The sequence below is a fragment of the Sorex fumeus genome, unplaced genomic scaffold (assembly GCF_029834395.1).
Source record: "Sorex fumeus unplaced genomic scaffold, SorFum_2.1 ptg000026l, whole genome shotgun sequence".
NCBI lineage: Eukaryota > Metazoa > Chordata > Mammalia > Eulipotyphla > Soricidae > Sorex > Sorex fumeus.
Genome location: NW_026606083.1, coordinates 12,408,898 through 12,429,847, shown reverse-complemented (window position 1 = coordinate 12,429,847; position 20,950 = coordinate 12,408,898). Strand labels below are relative to the sequence as shown.

Below are 20,950 nucleotides of genomic sequence, written 5' to 3'. Positions count from 1 at the left end.
GTAATGTACTGAAAGTAATGTACTTTCATGTAATTACTTTCTGATTACCTTGGTGAGAAGGAAAGGGTCTTCTCACAAAGAGGTCCTGTCACATATATATATATATTTTTTATTGTTTTCGGGGTCATACCTCTGGTGCTCAGGGCTCTACTCAGGGATCACTCCTTAAGGGGGCCTAGGGACCTTATATGATGCCTGGGATAGAATCTGGATTGGCCACACGTAAGGCAAGCACCCTACCCACTGTAATTTGTGAAGAGAAGCAAAAAATTTAGGACACTGTCAAATTTCTAGTAAAATGTCTGCTCAGATCTTTTCATCCTAGTTTAATGACAAAAAAATTCTTTTACTTTCCCACCAGTCATGACTAATCTGAAGTAAAAACCAGAAAAGATCACAACACTTACCAATGAATTATTGTTTATTAGAAACATTATACAGTTCATTCAAAAGTATTTTAATATAAACATATAAACAAAACCAAATAATGTTGATGTTCTAGTTCTAGAAAGTTCCAGGCTTCTCCAGGCGCACTAGGATGCCACCTCAACGGTGAGCGCTTCGCATTTCCCAGTCTCCTGATCAGTGCACATCACATGTAAAGATCCGTCCCTAAACATAAAAAAAACACGTTCCACAAACTTATTGATAAACAGAAAGTCCATGAGAAACTGAGGTCCTGAGTAACAGATAATTTATAATTTTCTTAAAGGAGTCTTAAGAAACAATAAGCATTTTCAGGGTCTTTGTTTTGTCTCTTGGGGAGCCATACCAAGCAGTGCTCAGGGGTCACTCCTGGTCCCTCAGGGAGCCTTATATGGTGCTGGAAAGGGTTCGCCATGTTCAAGGCAAGAGCGTTATCCCTGGGCTGTCTCTCCAGCCTCATGTGTCTGAATTTAGTTACTGTTTACTATCATTAGGTGGCTCTTCTTAAAAATGTCCTCATATCACTGAGATAAAAAGCTGTATTCACTTTCCCACAGTGATAAAGACTTTGAGTTTAAGGCTTTACTCAAGATGTATCAGGCCATTCACAGATATAGGCCACAGCAAAACCAGCTTGGGAAGTCCAGAGTCTAACCAAGTGTGGCTGATGGAACAAGCTGTTCCTAATGTTAGTTTGATAAAATTTACTTGCAAACAATGCTATTGCTGTTTGTATTGGAGAAACAGTAATGAGGATTCAGTAACTCACTTATTAGAGAAATGTTGGTGGCCAGAGTAAAATAAACTTACTCTCTTTGTAGTCACGAAATTTTAATCATTTGAAACCTTAGAAAACTGAACTTTAAATTGACTGAAAAAAAAAGTATCAAATTTATAAGGACCAGCTGATTACTGACTTAGATTGATTATAACCAAATTAGTGAGTTCATAAAAACTCAGAAAGCAAACGACCTTAGATAAGACTTTGCCAAATACAGTCATTTTTCAGGATGAAAGTTAATAAATAATCGGGTGAAGGATCAAGAAATAGGTTGCCTCCCAGTGAATTTTCTTCACCGCACAAGTAGTTTAATTTCCTACCTTTTCATAGTAAGAACAGCTAATATATCACGTAATCCACTTTCTTTTTTATCTAAATCCTGAAGTACAACCTGTTTATAAGAAAATAACACAAAGATTATTCAATTATTTGGCCTGTGAATTGGTACATTAATTACTCCATTGTACTATATCTTATTACTGAAAAAAACTTCTACCATTCAGAAATAACTTAGAGAGTAGGGCTAAAGTTTTCTTGACTGGAAATGTGTTCTCTAGGAGGGTATTTTAAGATGATTAATGTATTTATCCCAGGTTAAAGTGACTGTTTCCATGAAGTGTTGTTACAGAAATAAAGATTACTTTGGGAGTCAAGATATTAACTATTACATGTAAATTATATTCCAGTAAGTCTTCTCTATGTACTCCCCAAAACACTCACAAAACCTATTAAAGGAACAGAGAGCAAATTCTTTTGTACAGTGAAGATTACATATACCTAAAATTGAGTTTTATGCCGGGGGAATCAAAGCTCTGACCTCTCAGAAGGGTAATACAGACCACACTCAGCTGTACTTGCCTTCTTACCACGGAGAGTTAGGGGCTCAGAGAAAGCATTAATACACTTTTTCGTCTACTTTCCCATTGCTTTCACACTAAAATTATTTCTTCTCTCTTTCCAAGATGACTAAGTATCCCACTCGTGAAAATGTGCCAGATGTCACAGTCATATACACATGTCAGCTCCTAGAAAATGGAATCTCACCCAGAAGAGAAGGCTCACGCGTTCCCCGAGATGAGTTTATGGTCTGATTTCACGTGGTTACCTGCGCAAACTTGTTTTCCTCTTTTGCGGTGCTTTTTCCCTCAGACTCATAGAGCTCCAGGCACACGGAAGACGCACTCCCAGGGGCCTGCAGTGTGTGCTGTCTCCGTGCCGGCAAGGGCGTCCCAGACGGGAACAGAAGAGTGAAGAGGCTGCCTCCTGAAGCATCCACTCCCTAAGCAGCAGGAGAGGAACAGGGGCTTTCAACAACAACACTCTTACTGCAAGGTCTATGCTTCTGGTGAACAATCTGGAAACTCCAGCCAGGCAAAGAGAAGGAAATAGAAGCGATCCTTAATCCCAACCAACCACTTTACTTAGAAACAGAAATGTGCCTCTGTATATTTCAGACTCATTCACTCATTTATTTTTGTTTGGTTTTGTTTGGGGGCCACACCCAGTGATGTTCATGGGTTTACTCCTGGCTCCACACTAAGGGATCACTCTTGGTGGTGCTTAGGGGATCCTATGTGGCACTAAGAATCAAACCTGGGTAGGCCATATGCAAGGGAAGGGCACTACCCACTCTACCTCTGCCCCTAATTAAAGTTATGTTATTATGAAATTAACTTTAAGAAAGTATTGTTAAACATTGCTCCTAAAGAATTTCAGGTCAAATGGCTGAATTCTATACCAAACCTCACAACCAGAAATCAGATATTCACTTCGTGAAGCAGAAGAAAAGGGTTCCACATCGAAAGCTGGAAATCAGCTATGACATTTGTTCAAAGTAAAATCATGTATTTGAACTGAAAACACTTGACCAGGTTCATAAGGAAAACATGGTATGTACAACAACGTACACAATTTGCACCATCCTTGATGGAAAAGTGAAGAACTGCAGAGCATACCTTAACTAAAATGTCTTTGGCTGAGCACTCTATCTTAAGACAGTCTTCCGCTAACAGGTTTTCTTTCCCAATGAGAATTCCTGCTTCCAGAGCCGCACCAATAGGGATGACCTCATCGGGAGGGATGGAATTCAGAAGCTCAACAGCTGGGAAGAGATCTCGAATCAACTGCTGGAGCCTTGGGATTCGAGAAGACCCTCCGCAAAGGACAACCTAGGAAATTAAGAATAACTTCCAGATTTTTTTCTTTTAGAAGCATGGTTGTTTCTCAAAATTGAGTGAACATAGGCTAAGTTATCTTCTCCATCAAACGTAAATGGTGAAAGTAAAAAAACAAAACTTTTATATTCTTTTGTTAATAGTAACACACAATATGCATGCATTTGTTTTGCTTGAGGGCCACACAGAGCTAGGCTCAGGGTTCACACTGGCTTTGCACTCTGGGATTATTCCTGGTGGGGCCCCGGGGGGCGGGGGAGAGAGAGAGAGAGAGAGAGAGAGAGAGAGAGAGAGAGAGAGAGAGAGAGAGATGATGAGACCATGCTGCCTGGAACACGGTCAGGGCCCTCTGCAGGCTGCTGAGGCTCAGTCTGTCCTGTGCTTCCTGCAGGAGGGTGGGCAGCCTGGCCAGGCACCCCTACTTGGTGCTGGGGTCTTTCCCTGGCCCTCTCAGAGGCTGCCTGGGGTGCTGGCCTGGGCCAACTGCAGGAGCTCAGATGCGCAAATGCATGCGACCCCCTCTATAGCCAGGGAAGCCCCCTGGGATTCTGCCCCACTCTTCCCCACCAGGATGGCGTGTCCAAGAGCCTGTGCCTGCTGGTCGCCTTTGGGATGGGAGACCTCTGAGACGCGGGTGTCCTGCTCACACAGTCCAGCTCTCCAAGGCCAGCCTCTCAGGGCGGTGGGGAGAGAGTCTTCCCCGACAACCTTAAGCCTAAGGTCAGGTTTTACCTTAACACAAAGGGAAGTGCTCTGACACCTAACGACAGGTTCTGGCGCACAACACACATTCAAAATTACACGGAGGTCTGCTTTTCACCCGGAACTGAAGATTCCTAACTAACTCGGCAACATATCATAGTTTTTCTCATTTAACACAGTTTAGAAAAGACTCAAATTAATGAAAATATACATCTAGTACTAATGGGTCGGGCTAGAGCAATAGCACAGTGGTAGGACGTTTGCCTTGCATGTGGCTGGCTCGGCTGAGCCGGGTTCGATTCCTCCACCCTTCTCGGAGAGCCCGGTGAGCTACCGAGAGTATCTCGCCTGCATGGCAAAGCCTGGCAAGCTCTCCGTGAGGTATTCGATATGCCAAACACAGTAACATGTCTCATGACGGAGATGTTACTGGGCCCACTCGAGCAAATCGATGAACAACGGGAGGACAGTGCTACAGTGCTACTAATGGATCATTTCCTAGCTCCAAGTCTAAAGCTACTTTGAAAAAAAAATAAAATTAAAACCAAACCAAAACAAAAAAGGTACCTTATTGATGTCGTCTGCTGTAAAGCCGCTTCTTTCTAGGAGGCCTCTGATTGCGTCTATGCATTTATTAAAAAGCGGAGAACAGAGAAGCTCAAATCGGGCCCTGTATAGATGCAGAGAGAGAGGAGTAAGATACAGAGAAGGACTGAAATTTGATTACATGGGGCATCTTTTTCTGATGAAGAAAAAAAAACTGATTCAAGAACTCTCTTTAGGCAGAGAGGAGAGTCCAATGGGCGGGGCACATATTTACATACAAACTATACTTTTTTAAAAAAAAGTCTCTTCACTAAGCTACTTAAATGCAGGGGGCTGATGTTCCAATGCAGTTATGTGCTCTCAGCACTGAAGCACACTGTATGGCTGGTCTGTGAAATCAAAGCATTATTTCCTTCATGAAAATCAAAAAATTCTATGTCCTTCTTAGTTGGTATTAAAAATCAGAAATGGGCAAACATAGCGTTAAGTTAGGAATTCTGGAAACAGGAACAACAGCAGAAAAAGCTCTGCGCACCCAGGCGAGCACTTTCTTCCTCCTGGAGGCTGAGCCTCTTGGAAGTTCTCGGGCGCGCTCTGAACCACAGGAGACCCACAGCACCCCTGAGCATCACCACTGGAACTACTGCTGCAGAGGAAATACATTCTTAAAAAACAAAACAAAATACAAATTTTTTTTTTTTTAGGATTTTCATTTTTTTTCTGTGTGCTGGGGCTGAAACTTAGGCCTCCTACATGTGAGGACCTGCTTACAGTTAACTCAGATGCCCATCCCCTCCACTGATTCCTCATCAATTTTTTTGGGGGGGCACACCCCCGCAAATGCTCAGGGGTTACTCTTGGCTCTGAGCTCAGGAATCACTCCTGGCGGTGCTCAGGGGACAATATGGGATGCCGGGGGCCGAACTCGGGTGGGTTGCCTGCAAGGCAAGCACCCTCCCCACTGGACTACCGCTCTGGCCCCTAGAAATTTAAGAAGTTTTTTTTGAACTTCATTTTTTTTTTTTTAAGGAGGAAGAGAAAGTGGGAGAGAGTGGGGAGTATCATGCTCAAGAGAGAATCCAGGCTTCCCCAAGGGCAGAGAGAGCCCCTACAAACATCCCAGCATCAGACAGGAAAGCAGGAAAGTACTCATCTCAAGAGGGGAGATGTAGGAGACACATGTGCTCAGGCACTACATGTGCTCGGCCATGTGGGCACAAGCAGCACACGGGCTCAGGCAGCATATGCGCCCGAACTTCATGTTTACCTGGACACAGTGCAGTCAAAATCTTGCCCTTCATATAACGAGTCGAGAAAGCAGTTGGCGCTGCCCAGGGTTGATAAGGAATGCTTCGCGACGTCAGCACTGCTCATCAACTTCATCATGGCCCGGCTGTTTCCTCTCACGTCATGTCTGAAGGACCTACGTTGCACAGAAAACTTTCAAGTCTGAAAAATCACTAGGCCACTTTCAGTTGTTCTGAACTGAAATCTGGATAGATGAGACCTGTCAGAGTAACAAGCGCTGAGACGACTATTCTACCAGATTCTATTTTTCTCTTTTCTCTTCTTGCTGTTTGGAACACAGCTGGAGGTGCTCAGGGGTTACTCCTAGCTGCTCAGGGAAGCACTCATTGCTTGTGGGGATCATATGGGGTGCCAGGGATGGAATCTGTGTCATCCTTGTGCATGGCAAGTGCCCTACCCATTGTACTATCTCTCTAGTTCCCCTACCAGATTTTAATATCGGGCATCTAACCCTCCAAGAATTTTAAAGAAATTTCCCAGTAATTGAAAGAAGGATCTTGGGGCTAGAGCGATAGCACAGCAGGTAGGGTGTTTGCCTTGCACGCAGCTGACCCGGGTTCGATTCCCAGCATCCCATATGGTTCCCCGAGCACCAGGAGTAATTCCTGAGTGCATGAGCCGGGTGTGACCCAAAAAAACAAAAAACAAACAAAAAAAAATAAAGAAAGAAAGAAGGATCTTCCCAAGAAAAGATACTAACAAATACATGTAAAACTTTGAAGTACTTGGTGACGGAGAGATGGTACAGTGGGGAGGGTGCTTGCCCTGCATGCAGCTGACCCAGCTTCCATTCCCAGGACCCTGCATGGTCCTCAGAGTCCCACCGGAAGTAATCCCTGAGCACAGAACTAGGCATAAGCCCAGAGCACTGCTGGGTGTGCCCCCCCACCCCACCAAAAAAACCCTCCCCCTCTGCAACCACAGCACAGTCATTGTCTAATGGCATGAAAGTATCTGCCTGGCATTACAACCAACTGGAAATTCTTGTTCAGAGCGACCTTATGCCTATGAAAGCTGGAACATTACAATTCCTCTATCTCCACAGTGAGTTCCTTTTAAAAACACCTTTGTAAGCAGTATAGCTCACATCGAGTACCAGTATTTAGTAGTAAAGTCCACTGTCAGAGCTAGCACAGATCTTTATCATAAAGTTGACTCCTGGTTCTGCACGCAGGACTCACTCCTGCGGGCACTGGGGACCATCTGGGGTGCTGGGGAGGCAAACATCCTACCCTCTGTACTATCACTCGGTTCCCTTAAATCTTCGCTTTAATTTTTGTATCACACATGGAATAACTCATCTATTCGCTCTGGGGGTCACTCCTGATAGTGCTTGGGGGACTCTATGGAGGGCGGGAACTGAACCAGGTCCAACCAGGTGCATGTCAAGTGCCTTTACCCCTGACAGTGCTTGGGGGACTCTATGGGGGGCGGAAACTGAACCAGATCCAACCAAGTGCATGCCAAGTGCCTTTACCCCTGGACTATCTATCCAGCCCAAGGTGCTTTTTTAAAGCCTGATTTAGTCAAACTGATGAAAAGGCTGTATTGATTATAGTTTTTTTTAAAAAGCGCTCTAAGTGTTAACTGTTAAACATTGAATTTTTGAGTTGTCAGACAGGTTTTGAATTTTGCGTGAGATAATTATATTCATTAACTGTGGCAGTCTTATTCCTAAATCACTAAGCCATGAATCCACTTCAATGTGACTCTAATGTCAGGTGATCACTCTCAGAAGCCCAGAAACGCAGACCCCGAGATCCCCAATCACAGTGCCCAGGTCTGAAGAAGCCTCAGCGCAGGGGCAGATGTAAGGGCACTGCAGGGCTGGGCTGGGCTCTGTGGGAGCACCACTGTGGATTCCTATCACATGCAAACAATCGAGCCCAGCACATTGCTGGAGGCTGGGCCTCTGCCATCCCCGCTGCCGGGACTGGACAGAACGCCAGGCAATGTAATGGAAAAAAAATGAAAAATCACACCTCTTCTGAAGCAGGATAGTTTACAATAAATCTAGGGGATGAAGCCCCCAAAGAGAAATTTCAAGTAAAACATCTCCGAGACCCACCTCTGGAACTCGGACGCTAGATACTGCGCCAGGGTCTCTGTGAAGTGTGCCCCGCCGATGTTGGCATCCGTGTTCGTGCAGAGAACTCTGTAGATTCCACTGTTGACCTCCATGATGCTGATAGATAAGGACGTTCCCCCGAGTTTAAACACCAAAACATTGCTTTGAAGAAAGACAAGAAGTCAGGGTGAGTTCGCAAAGAAGCACAACACTTTGAAGTAAACTGGGCACTAGAAGTAACTTATTTTAACTTTTTTTTTTTTTTAAGCTATGGGGCTTTGGGCCACACCAGGCCATGCTCAGGGCTTTCTCTGGCTCTGCGCCCAGGGGTCACTCTTGGTGGGCTCCAGGGGGATGGAACGTGTTGGCCATATGCAAAGTGAGTACCTTACCCGTGGTACTATCCCTCCAGGCTCTGAATTTTCTAGAGTTTTAGACCTAATAGTTTGACTGTGAGATTAGGGAGAAACAAGCCACCAGAATTAATATTCCCAAGCTGCAGCCCATATGTTGGGTCTCTTTAAACTCTCAGAGACTTTACAAGTCTCTGGCAACAAAATTTGGAGCATATCTTATGATTTCATCATCATGAGTCTTAAACTCCTGTGCTGGATTTTCCACCAATGTATGAAAAGCGTTCTCACTATTTCCAAACACATTTCCCAACTGGAACAGGTAGTAACATTAATAGTGCCCTAGCTGGAGCCGGAACTTGGCAAGGATTAGACATTTTAAATGTTTCTCCTATAAAGAGACAAACTGTGAGTGATAAGAGCAGAAAAGCTCCTGTGTTCCCTCCTGCTGGGTCCTTTGGTTTCCGAGGGCATCCCTCTCATCTACGTGATAGCCTCTAAGTGGGGGTTTCACTGTTTCACTCATAAGAGCTTGGAACCGGTGCGTGAGAGACGACTGGGTGAAATGGCTTTCCTCTAACCTGTTTTCTGTGCTGAAGAGCTGAAAGCTGCAAATGTATTTTTACCTTTTTCCAGTGGGGGAGTCTTGTCCGATGCCGTAAGCCAGAAGAGCTGCAGAGGGCTCGTGGATCAACCGCAAGACATTCAAACCTGCAGCTCGCGCCGCTTCCCTGTGAACAATCGGCTCTCAGTGAATTCCACACCACCAAAAGCTCACCTACATTTCTAGAAATGCCCTGCTGAAGAGTTCATGTGGCAGCCAATAGGATTTTATAAATGGAAGAGAAAGGGCAATGCTCTTTAGAAACAACAGAACAGAAGAGACGAATGTGACTTTCTAAGAACTGACCACTTTTTGCCTAAAATAATAATATTCTGAGTCTGTGTTCTCGACAAAAGGACACGTGTTGATGCCGCTGAATGACGAAAAGAGAGCTCTCCAAATGTCCAGGCTTACAAAGTGTGGGAGCCACTAAGACACACTTATGATACAGTTTAGAATTTCTAATTTCTTCAATTTAGGGTAATCATTTCTAACATTCACAAGTTCAAATTAATAAAGCAAGTCTCTGCTAAACTGAAAGCAACTTAGACGATGCCCCAAATCCAAGCCCACCACACAGGTATGGCCTGTTCTAGGGTCACCAGTTAAATCTGCTCGATGACCAGAAACACGAAACACAACGTTCCGTTTGCAAACTAAGAAGAAGGTGGAGACAATGCAAATACAACTTTATAGAACTCCTGCATAAATCTGAATTACGTGAAAACTAAGATAAGAGATTCCTCCCGCCCCGCCCCTTTTTTGGTGACACACAATAGTTTTTACTGAAACCTATTTAGAAAGCTGTGAGGGGAGAGAGGGAGACGTGTGTGTTCAAGAGAGAACAGAAGCTTCTCCAGAGAAGGAACAGGAAAGCAAAGAAACACGGTGACCAGCCAGCTGGACACGTGTCCAAGGAGGACACGGGCTGGAAGAAGAAACCCACAGTGAGACTCAACTACCAGTTTCTTGGTAATCAAGAATATTTCCAAGCCAAAAAAGCTACGAGAGAACCTCAACTATGTACTTTTGGCATTTCATAAAGAGCAGAAAATATTAATGACCATCACCCTACTAATCATATGTACATAAATATGCAATGCACTGACAAATAGTTTTGATATGAAGTATTTCTGAATTTAATTCTTTTACAATGTAATATTACACAATTTTTAAGCAAATAAGATAAATTGACAGCTCTGCTTACCCAAGAGCACTTTTTTGCTTTTCTCCAAAATCAAATGGAACCGTAATGACGACATCATTTGCATCTGAGCCCAAGACAGAGTGTGCTGTTTCTGCATATGAAGACATATAAAAATAAGTTGACACCAAAAAGAGGTATTTTGTGTGGAGTTTTGTTTTTTCTTTTTGGTTTTGGGGATAGTGGTGCTCGGGGCTGACTCCTGGTTCTGCACTCGAGGGTCACTCCTGGCTGTGCTCGGGGACAGGATACGTGCTGGGATTGGACATGTGCAAGACGAACGCCTTATTCCTGTACCATCTCTTGGGTCACTATGAGATTTTTGTTTTGAAACGTGCGCCATCATTCCTCCATCAAGATTTGCCAGTTCACTGGACTGCTCCAGCCTGCTGATTTTCTTCTCCTGCTCTCTCAACTAATGAGCTCCACCCTGTGGTTGTGGTTTAGTCTATGAGCAGGAAACATGGTAGTTTCCAGAGGGCCTGGCTCTCAGGCGTCTGAGCGGCAACCCTCTCCCAAACTAGACGGTTCCACAGAGCGGTTTCTAATGCATCAAGGTGAAGACCGAACCAGCATAATGTCATCAAGCACGTTTCAAGGGCTGCATCCATCCCACAAATTTATAACACATCCCAGGAGCCTCATAACTGACACCAAAGGACAGTAGACACAGGGCCAGAAATATTGCTCCATAGTTGGAAGCCTGCTCATGAGCTGGGGGAGAAGGCAGCTGGAATAGAAAAGGGAACACTAAGTCAATGATGATTGGAGGGATATTTCGGGATGGGAGATGTGCGCTGAAAGTAGATAAAGGACCAAACGTGATAGCCTCTCAGTATCTGTACTGCAGACCATAATGCCAAAAGTAGAGAGAGAGAGAGTATAGAGGAAACTGTCTGCCATAGAGGCAGGGGGAGGGGTGGGATGGGACAGGGGGATACTGGGGACATTGGTGGTGGAGAATGTGCACTGGTGGAGGGATGGGTGTTCATTGTATGACTGAAACTCAAACATGAAAGCTTATAACTGTATCTCAGTGATTCAAAAAAAAAAAAAAGGAGCCTCATAAATAACCTGCATCAGAAATGCCACATTGTCCCACAGAAGGCAACGAGAGTCTTCCCCTGACCAGACCTCTTCCCCCTGCCCTTCCCGCTGCCCAAGGCAGTGCTGAGCGCGAGCGTCCACCCCAGAGAGGCCTCAGTCCCCAGTGCCAAGCACACTTCCCAATTTTGTATCAGAGAGCTGTGAGCACACCAACCTACTCAAGTCCATTTGCATTATGCCAAAAGAAAAATCAGAGAAATGGGCATTTGATCCGGAGTGGCCTGGTCAGGAGGAGGAACCTGTAGGTCTCCTGACCGGTGATGTGCTCAACTGCCCCGTTTCAGTCAGGACCAAGTGGTCTCTCTGATTTGTTTTGCAAGGGGCATATACCATGGTGCTTGGTGGCCTAGAGGGCGGCCCACCAGGGTATTTCGGGGTGACATTCAATCCCAGTGTGGGGGGACCCAACCCCGCGCCTCGAGGGCCTTCACTACTGAGCCACATACCCAGCCTCACTCCAACTTCCTAAGTGTCAACTTTCAAAAGGTCTTTTGGGCACGATACCTTTCATTTTACTAAATATCAGTTTGGCAACATCTTCTGGGTTAACGAATTTTGTTTCTTCGCCTGTATCTATTTGATATCGCAATTTCCCATTTTTTTCGGTGACCTATAAAGGAAATGATTTATATGTTAAATAAGAAAATTCGGTTCATAAAAAAGGCTCTTTCAAGTCAGGAAAAGTTCACAACTTTAGCGACTACTTTGTGTAATAGAAATGTAACAAAAGCATACTCACTAAACATTTACTTTCTGTGATGTATTTCTGAGCTTGGGGGTCATCAGAGCTGACAATAAAGAGAGACAGGTATTAAAATTAACATTGCTGACATGTAAGGTTTAAAGAATTTGCATTTTTCAATCACTGAAAAGTGTACCAAAAATTTAAGTTGCTGACATTAAAAACATCAAATACTAAGACATAATTACATCCCACGTCCATAATTATACTTTGGATTAAAAGGTGCATTTACAAAGGTCATAGTCATTCCACTGAAGTGTTCACTTTCGCACCTGACAGTAAACAGCTTTTAACTTGCTTTCTGATCTTGCTATTAGCACATCTCATACACCGAGGGGTGACTGTTCCTATCAGGGATTTGCGTTATAAAACAGCTTTCACATCTGATTCTCAAAACTCAAGCACCGAGGTAAACAGGACAAAGGAGATTTGCAAAACAGGACAAACCAGGACACCAGACACCATCTTTATCACATGGCTTCGTAACATGAATCAATACTCAAACCCCGAAGATCCAGATCGAATGCTCTATAAGAAAAGGCATAAGAGTACAGAGCACGTGTGCGTGGATGCATGCGTGTGTGTTATAATATAGATGCTTTTAAAGAAACACTGATGGCAAAAAAAAAAAAAACACATCAAAAAACCACAATGGGCATTACATTGCTCAAGAGTAACACCAATTTATGCACGCTGCACAAAGCCTTTCGCAGGTTTTACCTCACAGAACTTCCCGACAGCCAGGTGGAGATAGTTTGGCCCAGGATCCAAAGGGGTCAATGACTTATCAGCTAAAGCTGTGACTCCAGGCCGTGTCCACCTGACTAAGACAGTGAATGGCCTGCACCTTGATCAGAAAGTCATCCACAGTCAAATTCTTCCAGAAACTGAGAGATTTCCCCCCAACCCCACCAAGCCCTTCTCCCAGGGGCCTCGGGCGGTTCTGTTGAGGCATCTTCAGTGTTTTATGTGGGGAGGAGAGGAGTGATTGGCCTGGCTGCTGGGGACTTGGGCACCTAAGGACTGTTCTCAGAGGACGAAGAGGTTTTAAAATGGACAGATTTAGCTTAGAACTCTAAAACACTTGGGTGGCCTCCGACTTCTTCCTCATCACCTAGAAACAGGCAGGGTACGGGGATGGAGTGTGTCCAAAGCCACATGACAGAGCTGGATGGAATCCGAGCGTTCCCAGTGAGCATCCTTCCCACTCCTCCCTCGCCCCACTTTTCTCGGGTTTAGACTACACCCTGGATAATTACTTGAAAAGCCATAAAAAAAAAAAAAGACGAAGCCTGCGCATAATTTGAGGTTGTCTGCACGCGGGCATAACCTCAGCATGCTATTCATCAGCTCTGCTTCCTTCGTAACAGGATTTGCCAACCAGAGCCGGCTGTCCTGGTCTGGGCAGTGACGGGTAGCACGCGGACATAATTGTTTATCTGGGATTTTACGAGATAGTTTGCTTGTGGTCATGCCGAGGGCCCGATTTCGTGAGAACAAGCACAGGGAGCTCTGGGCCAGAGTCAGACGTTGGTAACGAGCTGGCAGAGCAGCAAAGAACTGAGGTGGTGACGGAGCGCTAGGAGGCAGTGCACTGACCCACAGCGACATACAAGCCAAAACTTTATTTGTGCACACCAGGATTAGGCCGCGTGACATACACAGAGGGTAGCAGGCGGGCGGCACACACATGGCACCTTGTTGATGGGCGTGCATCCTGCCAGCTGCTTCCCCCAGTGTGGCCGCGGGCGGGCACACCCCCAGGAGGGTCCCTGCCCCGGAGCGTGGCAGCCCATGCATGTTCTCCCAGCGTGCCCGGAGCTGATGTGCATGTGGGTAACCGACCCCGCTGCCAGCATCCTCTGGGGCTTGGTTGCAGCCTCAGTTTCCTCTTGACAGCCTTTTCTCTTTAGTTTCAGTGCCACATGGAGGGTACTTCAGCCATGAGCATGTCGTGCCATGCCCTGCCCAGCTGAACTCCGCTTCTTCCCTGGGTGCTAAGTCCCCTTGGATTGCACTTCACTGCCACAGGGAGACCCAGATCGCCATCGGCAGCTCAGAACCCCCTTGTCCTTCGGGTACGTGGCTGGTTTTTTCCAGTGAGTGCACCTACTAACGGGGTTACCTGGCCACCAGTGACACACTCCCATGAGGGTCAAGAACAGGGAAGATGTGTCTGTGTCCCCACCTCAACTCTGAAGATATGCTCTCCTCCAAGCTGGGATCCGCTGTCTGGGGAGAGACTCACACACATGCCTCGAGAGGAAGAGTGCGGGATGCTTCCTCGCCACTTGCCAATGGGAAAGAGTTCAGGGAAAACCTCACATTGTCATTTGCCATGCTGCTTAGCACAGAATCTTTCCCCCCACAAATGACCAGTACTAGAAGACATCGAGCATGAATTCCTTGTTATTAAAGAAACCGGAGGGCAAATGATTCCGGCAGAGACAGACCAGGAGCAGGCGAGGCCCCTGTGGTCTAGCTGAGTCCCACGTCCTTCAACACATGGGCAGCTCCTGCAGGCGTCACTGTCCCAGGTCACCGGCCTGCTGGGCATTCACTGTCCCAATCTGTCTGGTGACGCTTACCCTTTCCCTCCACTTTTTTTTTTTTTGGACTCTTTGGGTCACACACCTGGAGATGCTCAGGAGTTCTTCCTGGCTCTGTATTCAGGAATTACTCCTGGCAGTGCTGGGGGACCATATGGGGTGCTGGGGATCGAACCTAGGTCAGCCGCATGCAAAGCAAATGCCCTTCCCTCCACCTTTTATTATCTCCAGTATTTAGTTAAGCACCTAAGTCTAAAAAAGAGAAACAAAACTTCCCCTTGCTTTTTTTTTTTTTAAATAGCCTCTCGATGGGAAGAAAGCTTTTAAAATTCTAAGCTCCCAGATTGTGCTTTCAGAAAGTTCAAAGTTAACCACTAAAAGCTTCCTCCAGTGAATGGAAAGTGCCTTTGAGCTCTGGGGCAAGGCAAAGTCCCGGTGAGGGCTGGGGCTCAACAGGACTCAGCTCTGCCTTTATCCACAACACGCCCAACAAGTCCCAAAGCGCTGCTCTTCCACCACCTTTATGCCCATCAGTACGTCAACTTTCGCCCACATCCTTTGAGAGAAAGGTATCTTTTGAGAGTTCCCCCAGGAGGACAGTTTTTGAGGGCTCGCCTTCTGTGACACATTAAACAGGGAACAGCTCACAGAAGAAAAAAGAAAAATAAAAAAGTGCATTTCTTTTAGCAACTTGCCCGTACTTCTCACAGGCCTCAAGTATTTCCATACTGTTCAAATGGCAACCCAAAGTTGAAGGCCTGGAATCACACATACAAAGTAATATGGAATGTAAAGAATTTACATCCATCCAATCTTTTTTATAAGACAGCCAGCATCTACCACGTCTATCAACACGGACCTGACTGTGGGTCCCTGTCAGTTCCTGACCATATCCTCCCAGTGACAGGAGACTCAGTGGGTAAAACCGGAGAAAAATGGCTCGGCTGTTCGGGGCGCTCATGTCAGGTGTCTTATGGACACAGCAGTGTACATGTGAGAGGGGAAAGTGCAACCACATGTTATGTCTGCGCCAAACAAAGACCCCAAACTCCAGGCAGCAGCCTTGGTAAAGGAGGGAAGTTTCAGGGATGTGGTCAAGGCGGGTACCCTTACCCTAGCACCAGCACCAACTAAAGTGGCCCCCAGCCCCCGAGGCCAAGGTCCTGTCCCTTAGTAACCTCCTCCTGCTTTCAACTCCCAACCCCTCCACATCTACCTAACAACGGCCCTGGGGGTTGGCAGGCTATCTCCTTGCTCTGATTCACAGAGGAGGAAACTGAGGAAGCGGCAGATGAAAGTGCTCTGCCCCAGTGCCCAAGGCGAGCTGCCCGCTGCCTGGCCCTGGTGCCAGTGATGCCCTCCTGGCCCCCTCTCCCACCAGGAGAGTGTTTCTGGCGAGAGGAGACCCTCGGAAAAAGCCATGGGCATGAACATTCCTACCCCTACAGGGAAGAGGGGGGGGAGGAGGAGGAGGAGGAGGAGGGGGAGGAAGAGCCGGGGACCTGGGGAGTGCCCCGTGGACCACCCGCTCCTAACTCTTGGCATTGGAAATGAGCCTCTGTAGCAGCTTCTCCAGCCCCAGCTGAAAAGCCCCGGTGGCCTCTTCCACGGCGCTGGCCAAGCGCCCGACGGCCACCACGGCATCCCTGCGGAGCGCATTGGCTGCGTCCTGCTGGGCGCTGGCCTCCTCGCCCATGGCGATCAGCCTGTCCAGCTTCTCCTCCTCGCGCCGCGACAGTTCCCGCGCCAAGCGCCTGTTCTCAGCCAGCTCAGCGGCGATGGTCCTGGCCACCGACCGCCTTCGCCGCCGGCCCCAACGTGGCAGGGGCTCACTGGGCACAGGCCTGGCCCCCCCGGAAACAACAGGTGTCCCAGTGGCAGGGGTGGCGTGCGGGGGCTGCTGCGGGGCGGCCATGCCGGGAGCCTGTTGGCCGGGGCCGGGGTCCCCAGACACAGCCAGTCTGGTCGGGGGGCTGCTCCGGCGGGGAGCGACCACCCCTCGGAAAAGGCGGTGGGAGCTGCGGTAGCTGGGGGTCCCTCGCGAGCACCCTGAAAGACAAAGCACCAAGGTTGCAAGAGGGCCGCGGCGCCCAGGAGAGCCAAGACCATCTCTGTGGGGGGCTCACTGCCGCCTTCTGCGCCACCCCCCTCGCCTGACCGGCCCTCTGCCCACACCGTTCTCGGTCCCACTCAATAGCTACGGACACAGGGTGCCCATCCAATGCAGCCAGAGTGACCTGGGGGAGGACTCAGGCTGCTTTGGGGCACAGAGGGGTCACCCCCTTCCGTTCACAGGGTCACAGCTTTTCAAAAGCGGGTCTGCAAACCATTAGGTTTCTTTTCTTTCTTTTTTCTTTCCTTCCAAAAGAAAAGATTGGGGGAGCAGGGGCAGAAACAAAGGTGATGCCCAGGAGGGCGGCATCCCGCCACATGGCGCAGTGGGGACCAGGAGCCCCAGGGGCCCCTATCCTCCTCTTGCCGGGGAGTTACCTGGGCCCGAGGATTCATCCCAAGAGTCCTCCGGGTCACTGATTCTCAGCTGACAATCCTCATCGGATCCCTGCACTGACCCCAGGGCAGTCTGGGGGGCTGCGGCCTGCGGCCCCTGGGCATGCAGAAGGCCGGTCACCTCTTCCCGGGGGGCCTCGGAGACCACAAGGCCCGGTTCCCCATGCTTGGCCCAAGCCGCACCGTCCGATAAGGGGCCTGGGTCTGCCGCGGTCTGGCTCCGCAGCAGCTGGTCGAGCATCTCGTAGAAGGGGCAGTGCGGGGCGTCCCCTGAGCTGGTGGCCTGGGCCACGTAGGCCTTGAGGTACAGGGCCTTGAGGACCTTGAACTTGGAGCGGCACTGGCGCTCGGTGCGGCGGAAGCCTTCCTGCTGCATGCGCTGGGCCACGGCCTGGTAGACGTCGGCGTTGTGGTGCACAGTCTGCAGGCGCCGGATGTACTCGGCCTCGCCCAGGATGGAGAGCAGGGCGCGCGTCTCCTGTCTGGACCAGCGGATGCCCGCGCTGCCGCTGGCCCCGGCCATGGCGCGCTGGTGGGGGGCAGGCCAGAGGGAGGGAGGAGGCTGGAGGTGTGGGGAAGCTCCCAGGGAACTTCCGGGGAGAGCCGACTCTTCCCTCTCGGGGCTGAGTGCTAGGAAGGCAGGGTCAGCAAGCGCACTTCTGGCTGGAGGTCCACTGGGAAAGGAGAGTCACGGGGAGGCCAGCGGGGTCACTGGGACATCAAGCGAAGTGGTGCTGCCTGCGAGTAGGTCACATACACATGCACGGGAGGGAGGAGGGGGGGGACCCACGCTCAGGCCTAGAGGGACACACACGAGAGGGAACAACTGCTAATGAGAGAACTGGCGTGTCCGCCAACGGTCAGAAGGCTGCGCGGCTGAGAGCTATGAGAACCCTGGCCATCTGGAAAATGGTTCTAGAAAACAAACAAGGAGATGAAGGGGCCCATGGCCTGAACTAGGAAGCAGTTCCCTTAGGAGCGCAGACCACGGGCTAGCAACATCCTCCACCGACCTGCCGAGGCTCCCTGGGCCGATCTGTCCCCTCCAGAGCCTGCCTTTGTTTACAAGGTACCATTCAGGCTCATCAAAGAAGGCTGATGGCTTTAGTTTGGGCAGCAGGAGACCACCTGCCCTAGGATACTGCTACCGGGGGACTGTTTCCTGCTCCCGAGAGCTTCCACGTCAGTGTCCTGGTTGTGATACCTACTTTAATTTTGATTTAGAATTGTTACATGATGTTACCATGGAGTGAAACTGGTGAACCCAGTGAGACATTGGATCTCTCCCTTCTCCTAACTCACAACCATATGGGAAGTTCAAAGTCTCAAAATAAAAAAAAAAACCATAAACTAAAATAAATAGACAAGCAAGTATAGCTATTGCCAAAAAAAAAAAAAGTGAGTTCTCTTCAAAACACTCTAAATTTTGGTTTAGTGGATAGATATCCTAAGGAAGGAAATACAGATCAGGTTCGATTTAACGAAACATAGAGAGATAACTAAACGAATGTAGGAAAGAAATATTAGTGCACTAATCTGTAACCTATCATCAGAAGAGAGACAGACACAAGGAAATAACTACTTACGTTCTCAACAGAATGAAGTAAAGAGCAAAGAACCCACAACCCAGGGTCTGGGGATCTGAACTGCACCCCCTCCAACTAATTCAGAGGTACCCTAACTTCTAGATGCCTAATTTTCGAACTCATAAATGGAAGGGAAAAATACCACCCCAGCGATCTCACAGGGATTTAAGAGGATTAAATAAAATAATAGATATGAATGCACTTTGAAAACTTAAAAACACAAAAGCAAGTATTACTATCCAGTGAAAATACGAAGCCCTAATTACTATGGAAATCTGTAATTTGAGGAGACAGAAGTCTGGGGAAGCAAGCTGCTTTAATCTTTTGATTAAAGTCACAACAGATGATTAACCTAATTCTTAAGATGTTAATTAAGCTAGTTCTTTAATGATTAACCGTAAGTCAACTGGAAAAGTTCGTTCCTGGAAAGTGTCACAAGAGGACCTCCGGAAGAAAATCAATAGCTTCAAACCTAAACTATGAACACTAACAATAGGTTATATGAAATTCACGTCAAGTTCACAGAAATGTTCAAATTCCCACAAATTTTTTCATTTCCCTCCGTTAAAAAATAAGAAAACAAAAGTTCAAATAACCACTTCTGAATGAAAAAAAAAAGTTATTAAAACTAAATGCATGTTGGACACTAGCAGAACTGTCAGTAACAGAAAATAATACAAAACAACAAATACCTGGGTGAATCCCTTCTGTGAACCAACACCCTAATCATTGTCAAGAGACCATCAATGTTCCACAATGACCATCCTCAGCACCGAAATCCAACTCTGCTGCTTGCAGCCGGTTTCACACCATGCTCAGCGGGCATCACCCCCTTCCCGGTACTCCACGCAAAGATGCTTTCTTCCTTACCTTCTGCCCAGGATCTGCTTGACTTTCATCACAGTGTTAGAAATATTTCTTATTCTACTCTGTTTCGCTGCCAACCCCACAACCTGGAAGAGAGCCCACGATTAACAGCAGGTAATTTTCACTGATTCTTCACAGGGCCGCACAGCCGAGGGAAGGCTCACCTCTTCATTCTCCGAGTAGGCGACTATCGCTGGAGTGACTCTGTCCCCGGCGTCATTGGCCACCACGTCCGCCCGTCCATCCTAAGGGGGAAACACAATGTGCTGAGTGCTGAGCATGAACAACACTGTTTCCCCCGGCCCGTGGAGCACCCAGGGGCCGGAGTGGCCTGCCCAGCACTGCGGGGAGAGACTCGCCTGTCACCCAGGCTTGGGAGCCTCCAGTGACCAGGATGGCTTTCCTGGATTTCTCTCCAAGGCCTCGCTTCCAGGGTCTGCTCTGCAACCCACGCCCGGCTCCGACCCGAGCCTGGCGCCGCCTCCTTCCCCTGCAAACGCCCTTCCTCTCCGCATGCACCTTGCGGGTTTGAGGGGTTTCCTGAGGCCTAGCGTGTAATCGTGACTCCCGCTGGGGTCAGGGAGAGGGGTCCTGAGTACCAACCCTCTCTCCTCCCCTCTGATGCGACGAAGGCAGGCTCCCCACTCCTGGTCCAACCAGAACGATGCCAAAGGGCCAAGCCAGCACCTATGCACTTCCCGGGTCCAGCCAGCATCAATGCACTAGCCACCCGGGCGGGGTCGACAGCTTGGGTCTCAGATGCTGGGGGAGTGGGGGGTGGGAGGGATGAGGGTCGGGCCTCCGGCGACTACGGCGCCCCGGGGACCTCCCGCCCCACAACACGTCCCCCACTCCCGCCTCCGAGTCTTGGGGCCACCGCCCTCCCACATGGCCTGCAGCTCCCACGAGCACGGGCACCCCCCCCCTTCACCCAGCAACTCCCGGTAGAGGCTCCCGGGGGTCTCAGGACCCCCTGACCGGCCTCCAGGTTCCGGCATCGTCCCCCCACCCCCAGCCTCGGGCTCCCAAAGGCACCGGGAGCCCCACCCGGACCTCCGCGTCCCTGGACCCCCAGCCTCCCCAACTCCCCCAGCCCCTCACCTTGTAGACGGCCACGCAGGCTGATGTGCAGCCCAGGTGCACCCCGATGGCCGCCATGAGGCGGAGGCCCAGTGGTCACAGCGCCCAGGCTGCGCGGGGCCCCATCAGGCACCGCGGACACTTCACGTTCCCGCCCGCCCACTGCGGCCAGCCCCTAGCCCGCCGGCTCCGACATTGCGGCCAATCACGATCAAGATCCCGCCTCCCCGCCTCAATGCACAGCCAATCGCCTTAGAGCGTCTCGCCCCGCCCCTCGTAGCACAGCCATTCCTGCAGTAGTGCGCACGCGCCAGTCCGGGAGCCGGCCTGCCAGCCGCCCCTGGC

At 48.8% G+C, this 20,950-nt stretch overlaps 2 protein-coding genes across 2 annotated transcripts; both read right to left on the bottom strand.

The window, feature by feature from the left end:
- Positions 1 to 421: 421 nt before the first annotated feature.
- On the bottom strand, positions 422 to 20,772 carry HSPA14 (heat shock protein family A (Hsp70) member 14). The gene is made up of 14 exons (XM_056114589.1): positions 20,627 to 20,772; positions 19,690 to 19,770; positions 19,529 to 19,611; positions 12,013 to 12,061; positions 11,778 to 11,883; positions 10,170 to 10,260; positions 8,985 to 9,089; positions 8,006 to 8,167; positions 5,897 to 6,052; positions 4,651 to 4,753; positions 3,163 to 3,375; positions 2,313 to 2,486; positions 1,528 to 1,598; positions 422 to 612 (listed from the first exon to the last, which is right to left on the bottom strand). Exons 1-14 carry the CDS (start codon positions 20,681 to 20,683, stop codon positions 534 to 536), a joined length of 1,530 nt encoding a protein of 509 aa, XP_055970564.1. The 5' UTR covers positions 20,684 to 20,772; the 3' UTR covers positions 422 to 533.
- MSANTD7 (Myb/SANT DNA binding domain containing 7) lies at positions 16,082 to 17,642 on the bottom strand. The gene is made up of 2 exons (XM_056114590.1): positions 17,055 to 17,642; positions 16,082 to 16,613 (listed from the first exon to the last, which is right to left on the bottom strand). The coding sequence occupies exons 1-2, from the start codon at positions 17,593 to 17,595 to the stop codon at positions 16,096 to 16,098; spliced, it is 1,059 nt and encodes a 352-aa protein (XP_055970565.1). The 5' UTR covers positions 17,596 to 17,642; the 3' UTR covers positions 16,082 to 16,095.
- Positions 20,773 to 20,950: the final 178 nt, after the last annotated feature.

Coding starts and splice junctions, on each gene's coding strand:
- MSANTD7 (XM_056114590.1), bottom strand. CDS start 17,595: ATGGCCGGGGCCAGCGGCAGCGCGGGCATCCGCTGGTCCAGACAGGAG. Junction 16,614..17,054: donor GGATGAATCCTCGGGCCCAG/GTAACTCCCCGG, acceptor TTTGTCTTTCAG/GGTGCTCGCGAGGGACCCCC.
- HSPA14 (XM_056114589.1), bottom strand. CDS start 20,683: ATGGCGGCCATCGGGGTGCACCTGGGCTGCACATCAGCCTGCGTGGCC. Junction 12,062..19,528: donor AAGCAGATCCTGGGCAGAAG/GTAAGGAAGAAA, acceptor CTTTATTGTCAG/CTCTGATGACCCCCAAGCTC. Junction 3,376..4,650: donor CAGCAGACGACATCAATAAG/GTACCTTTTTTG, acceptor TTAATTTCCTAG/GTTGTCCTTTGCGGAGGGTC.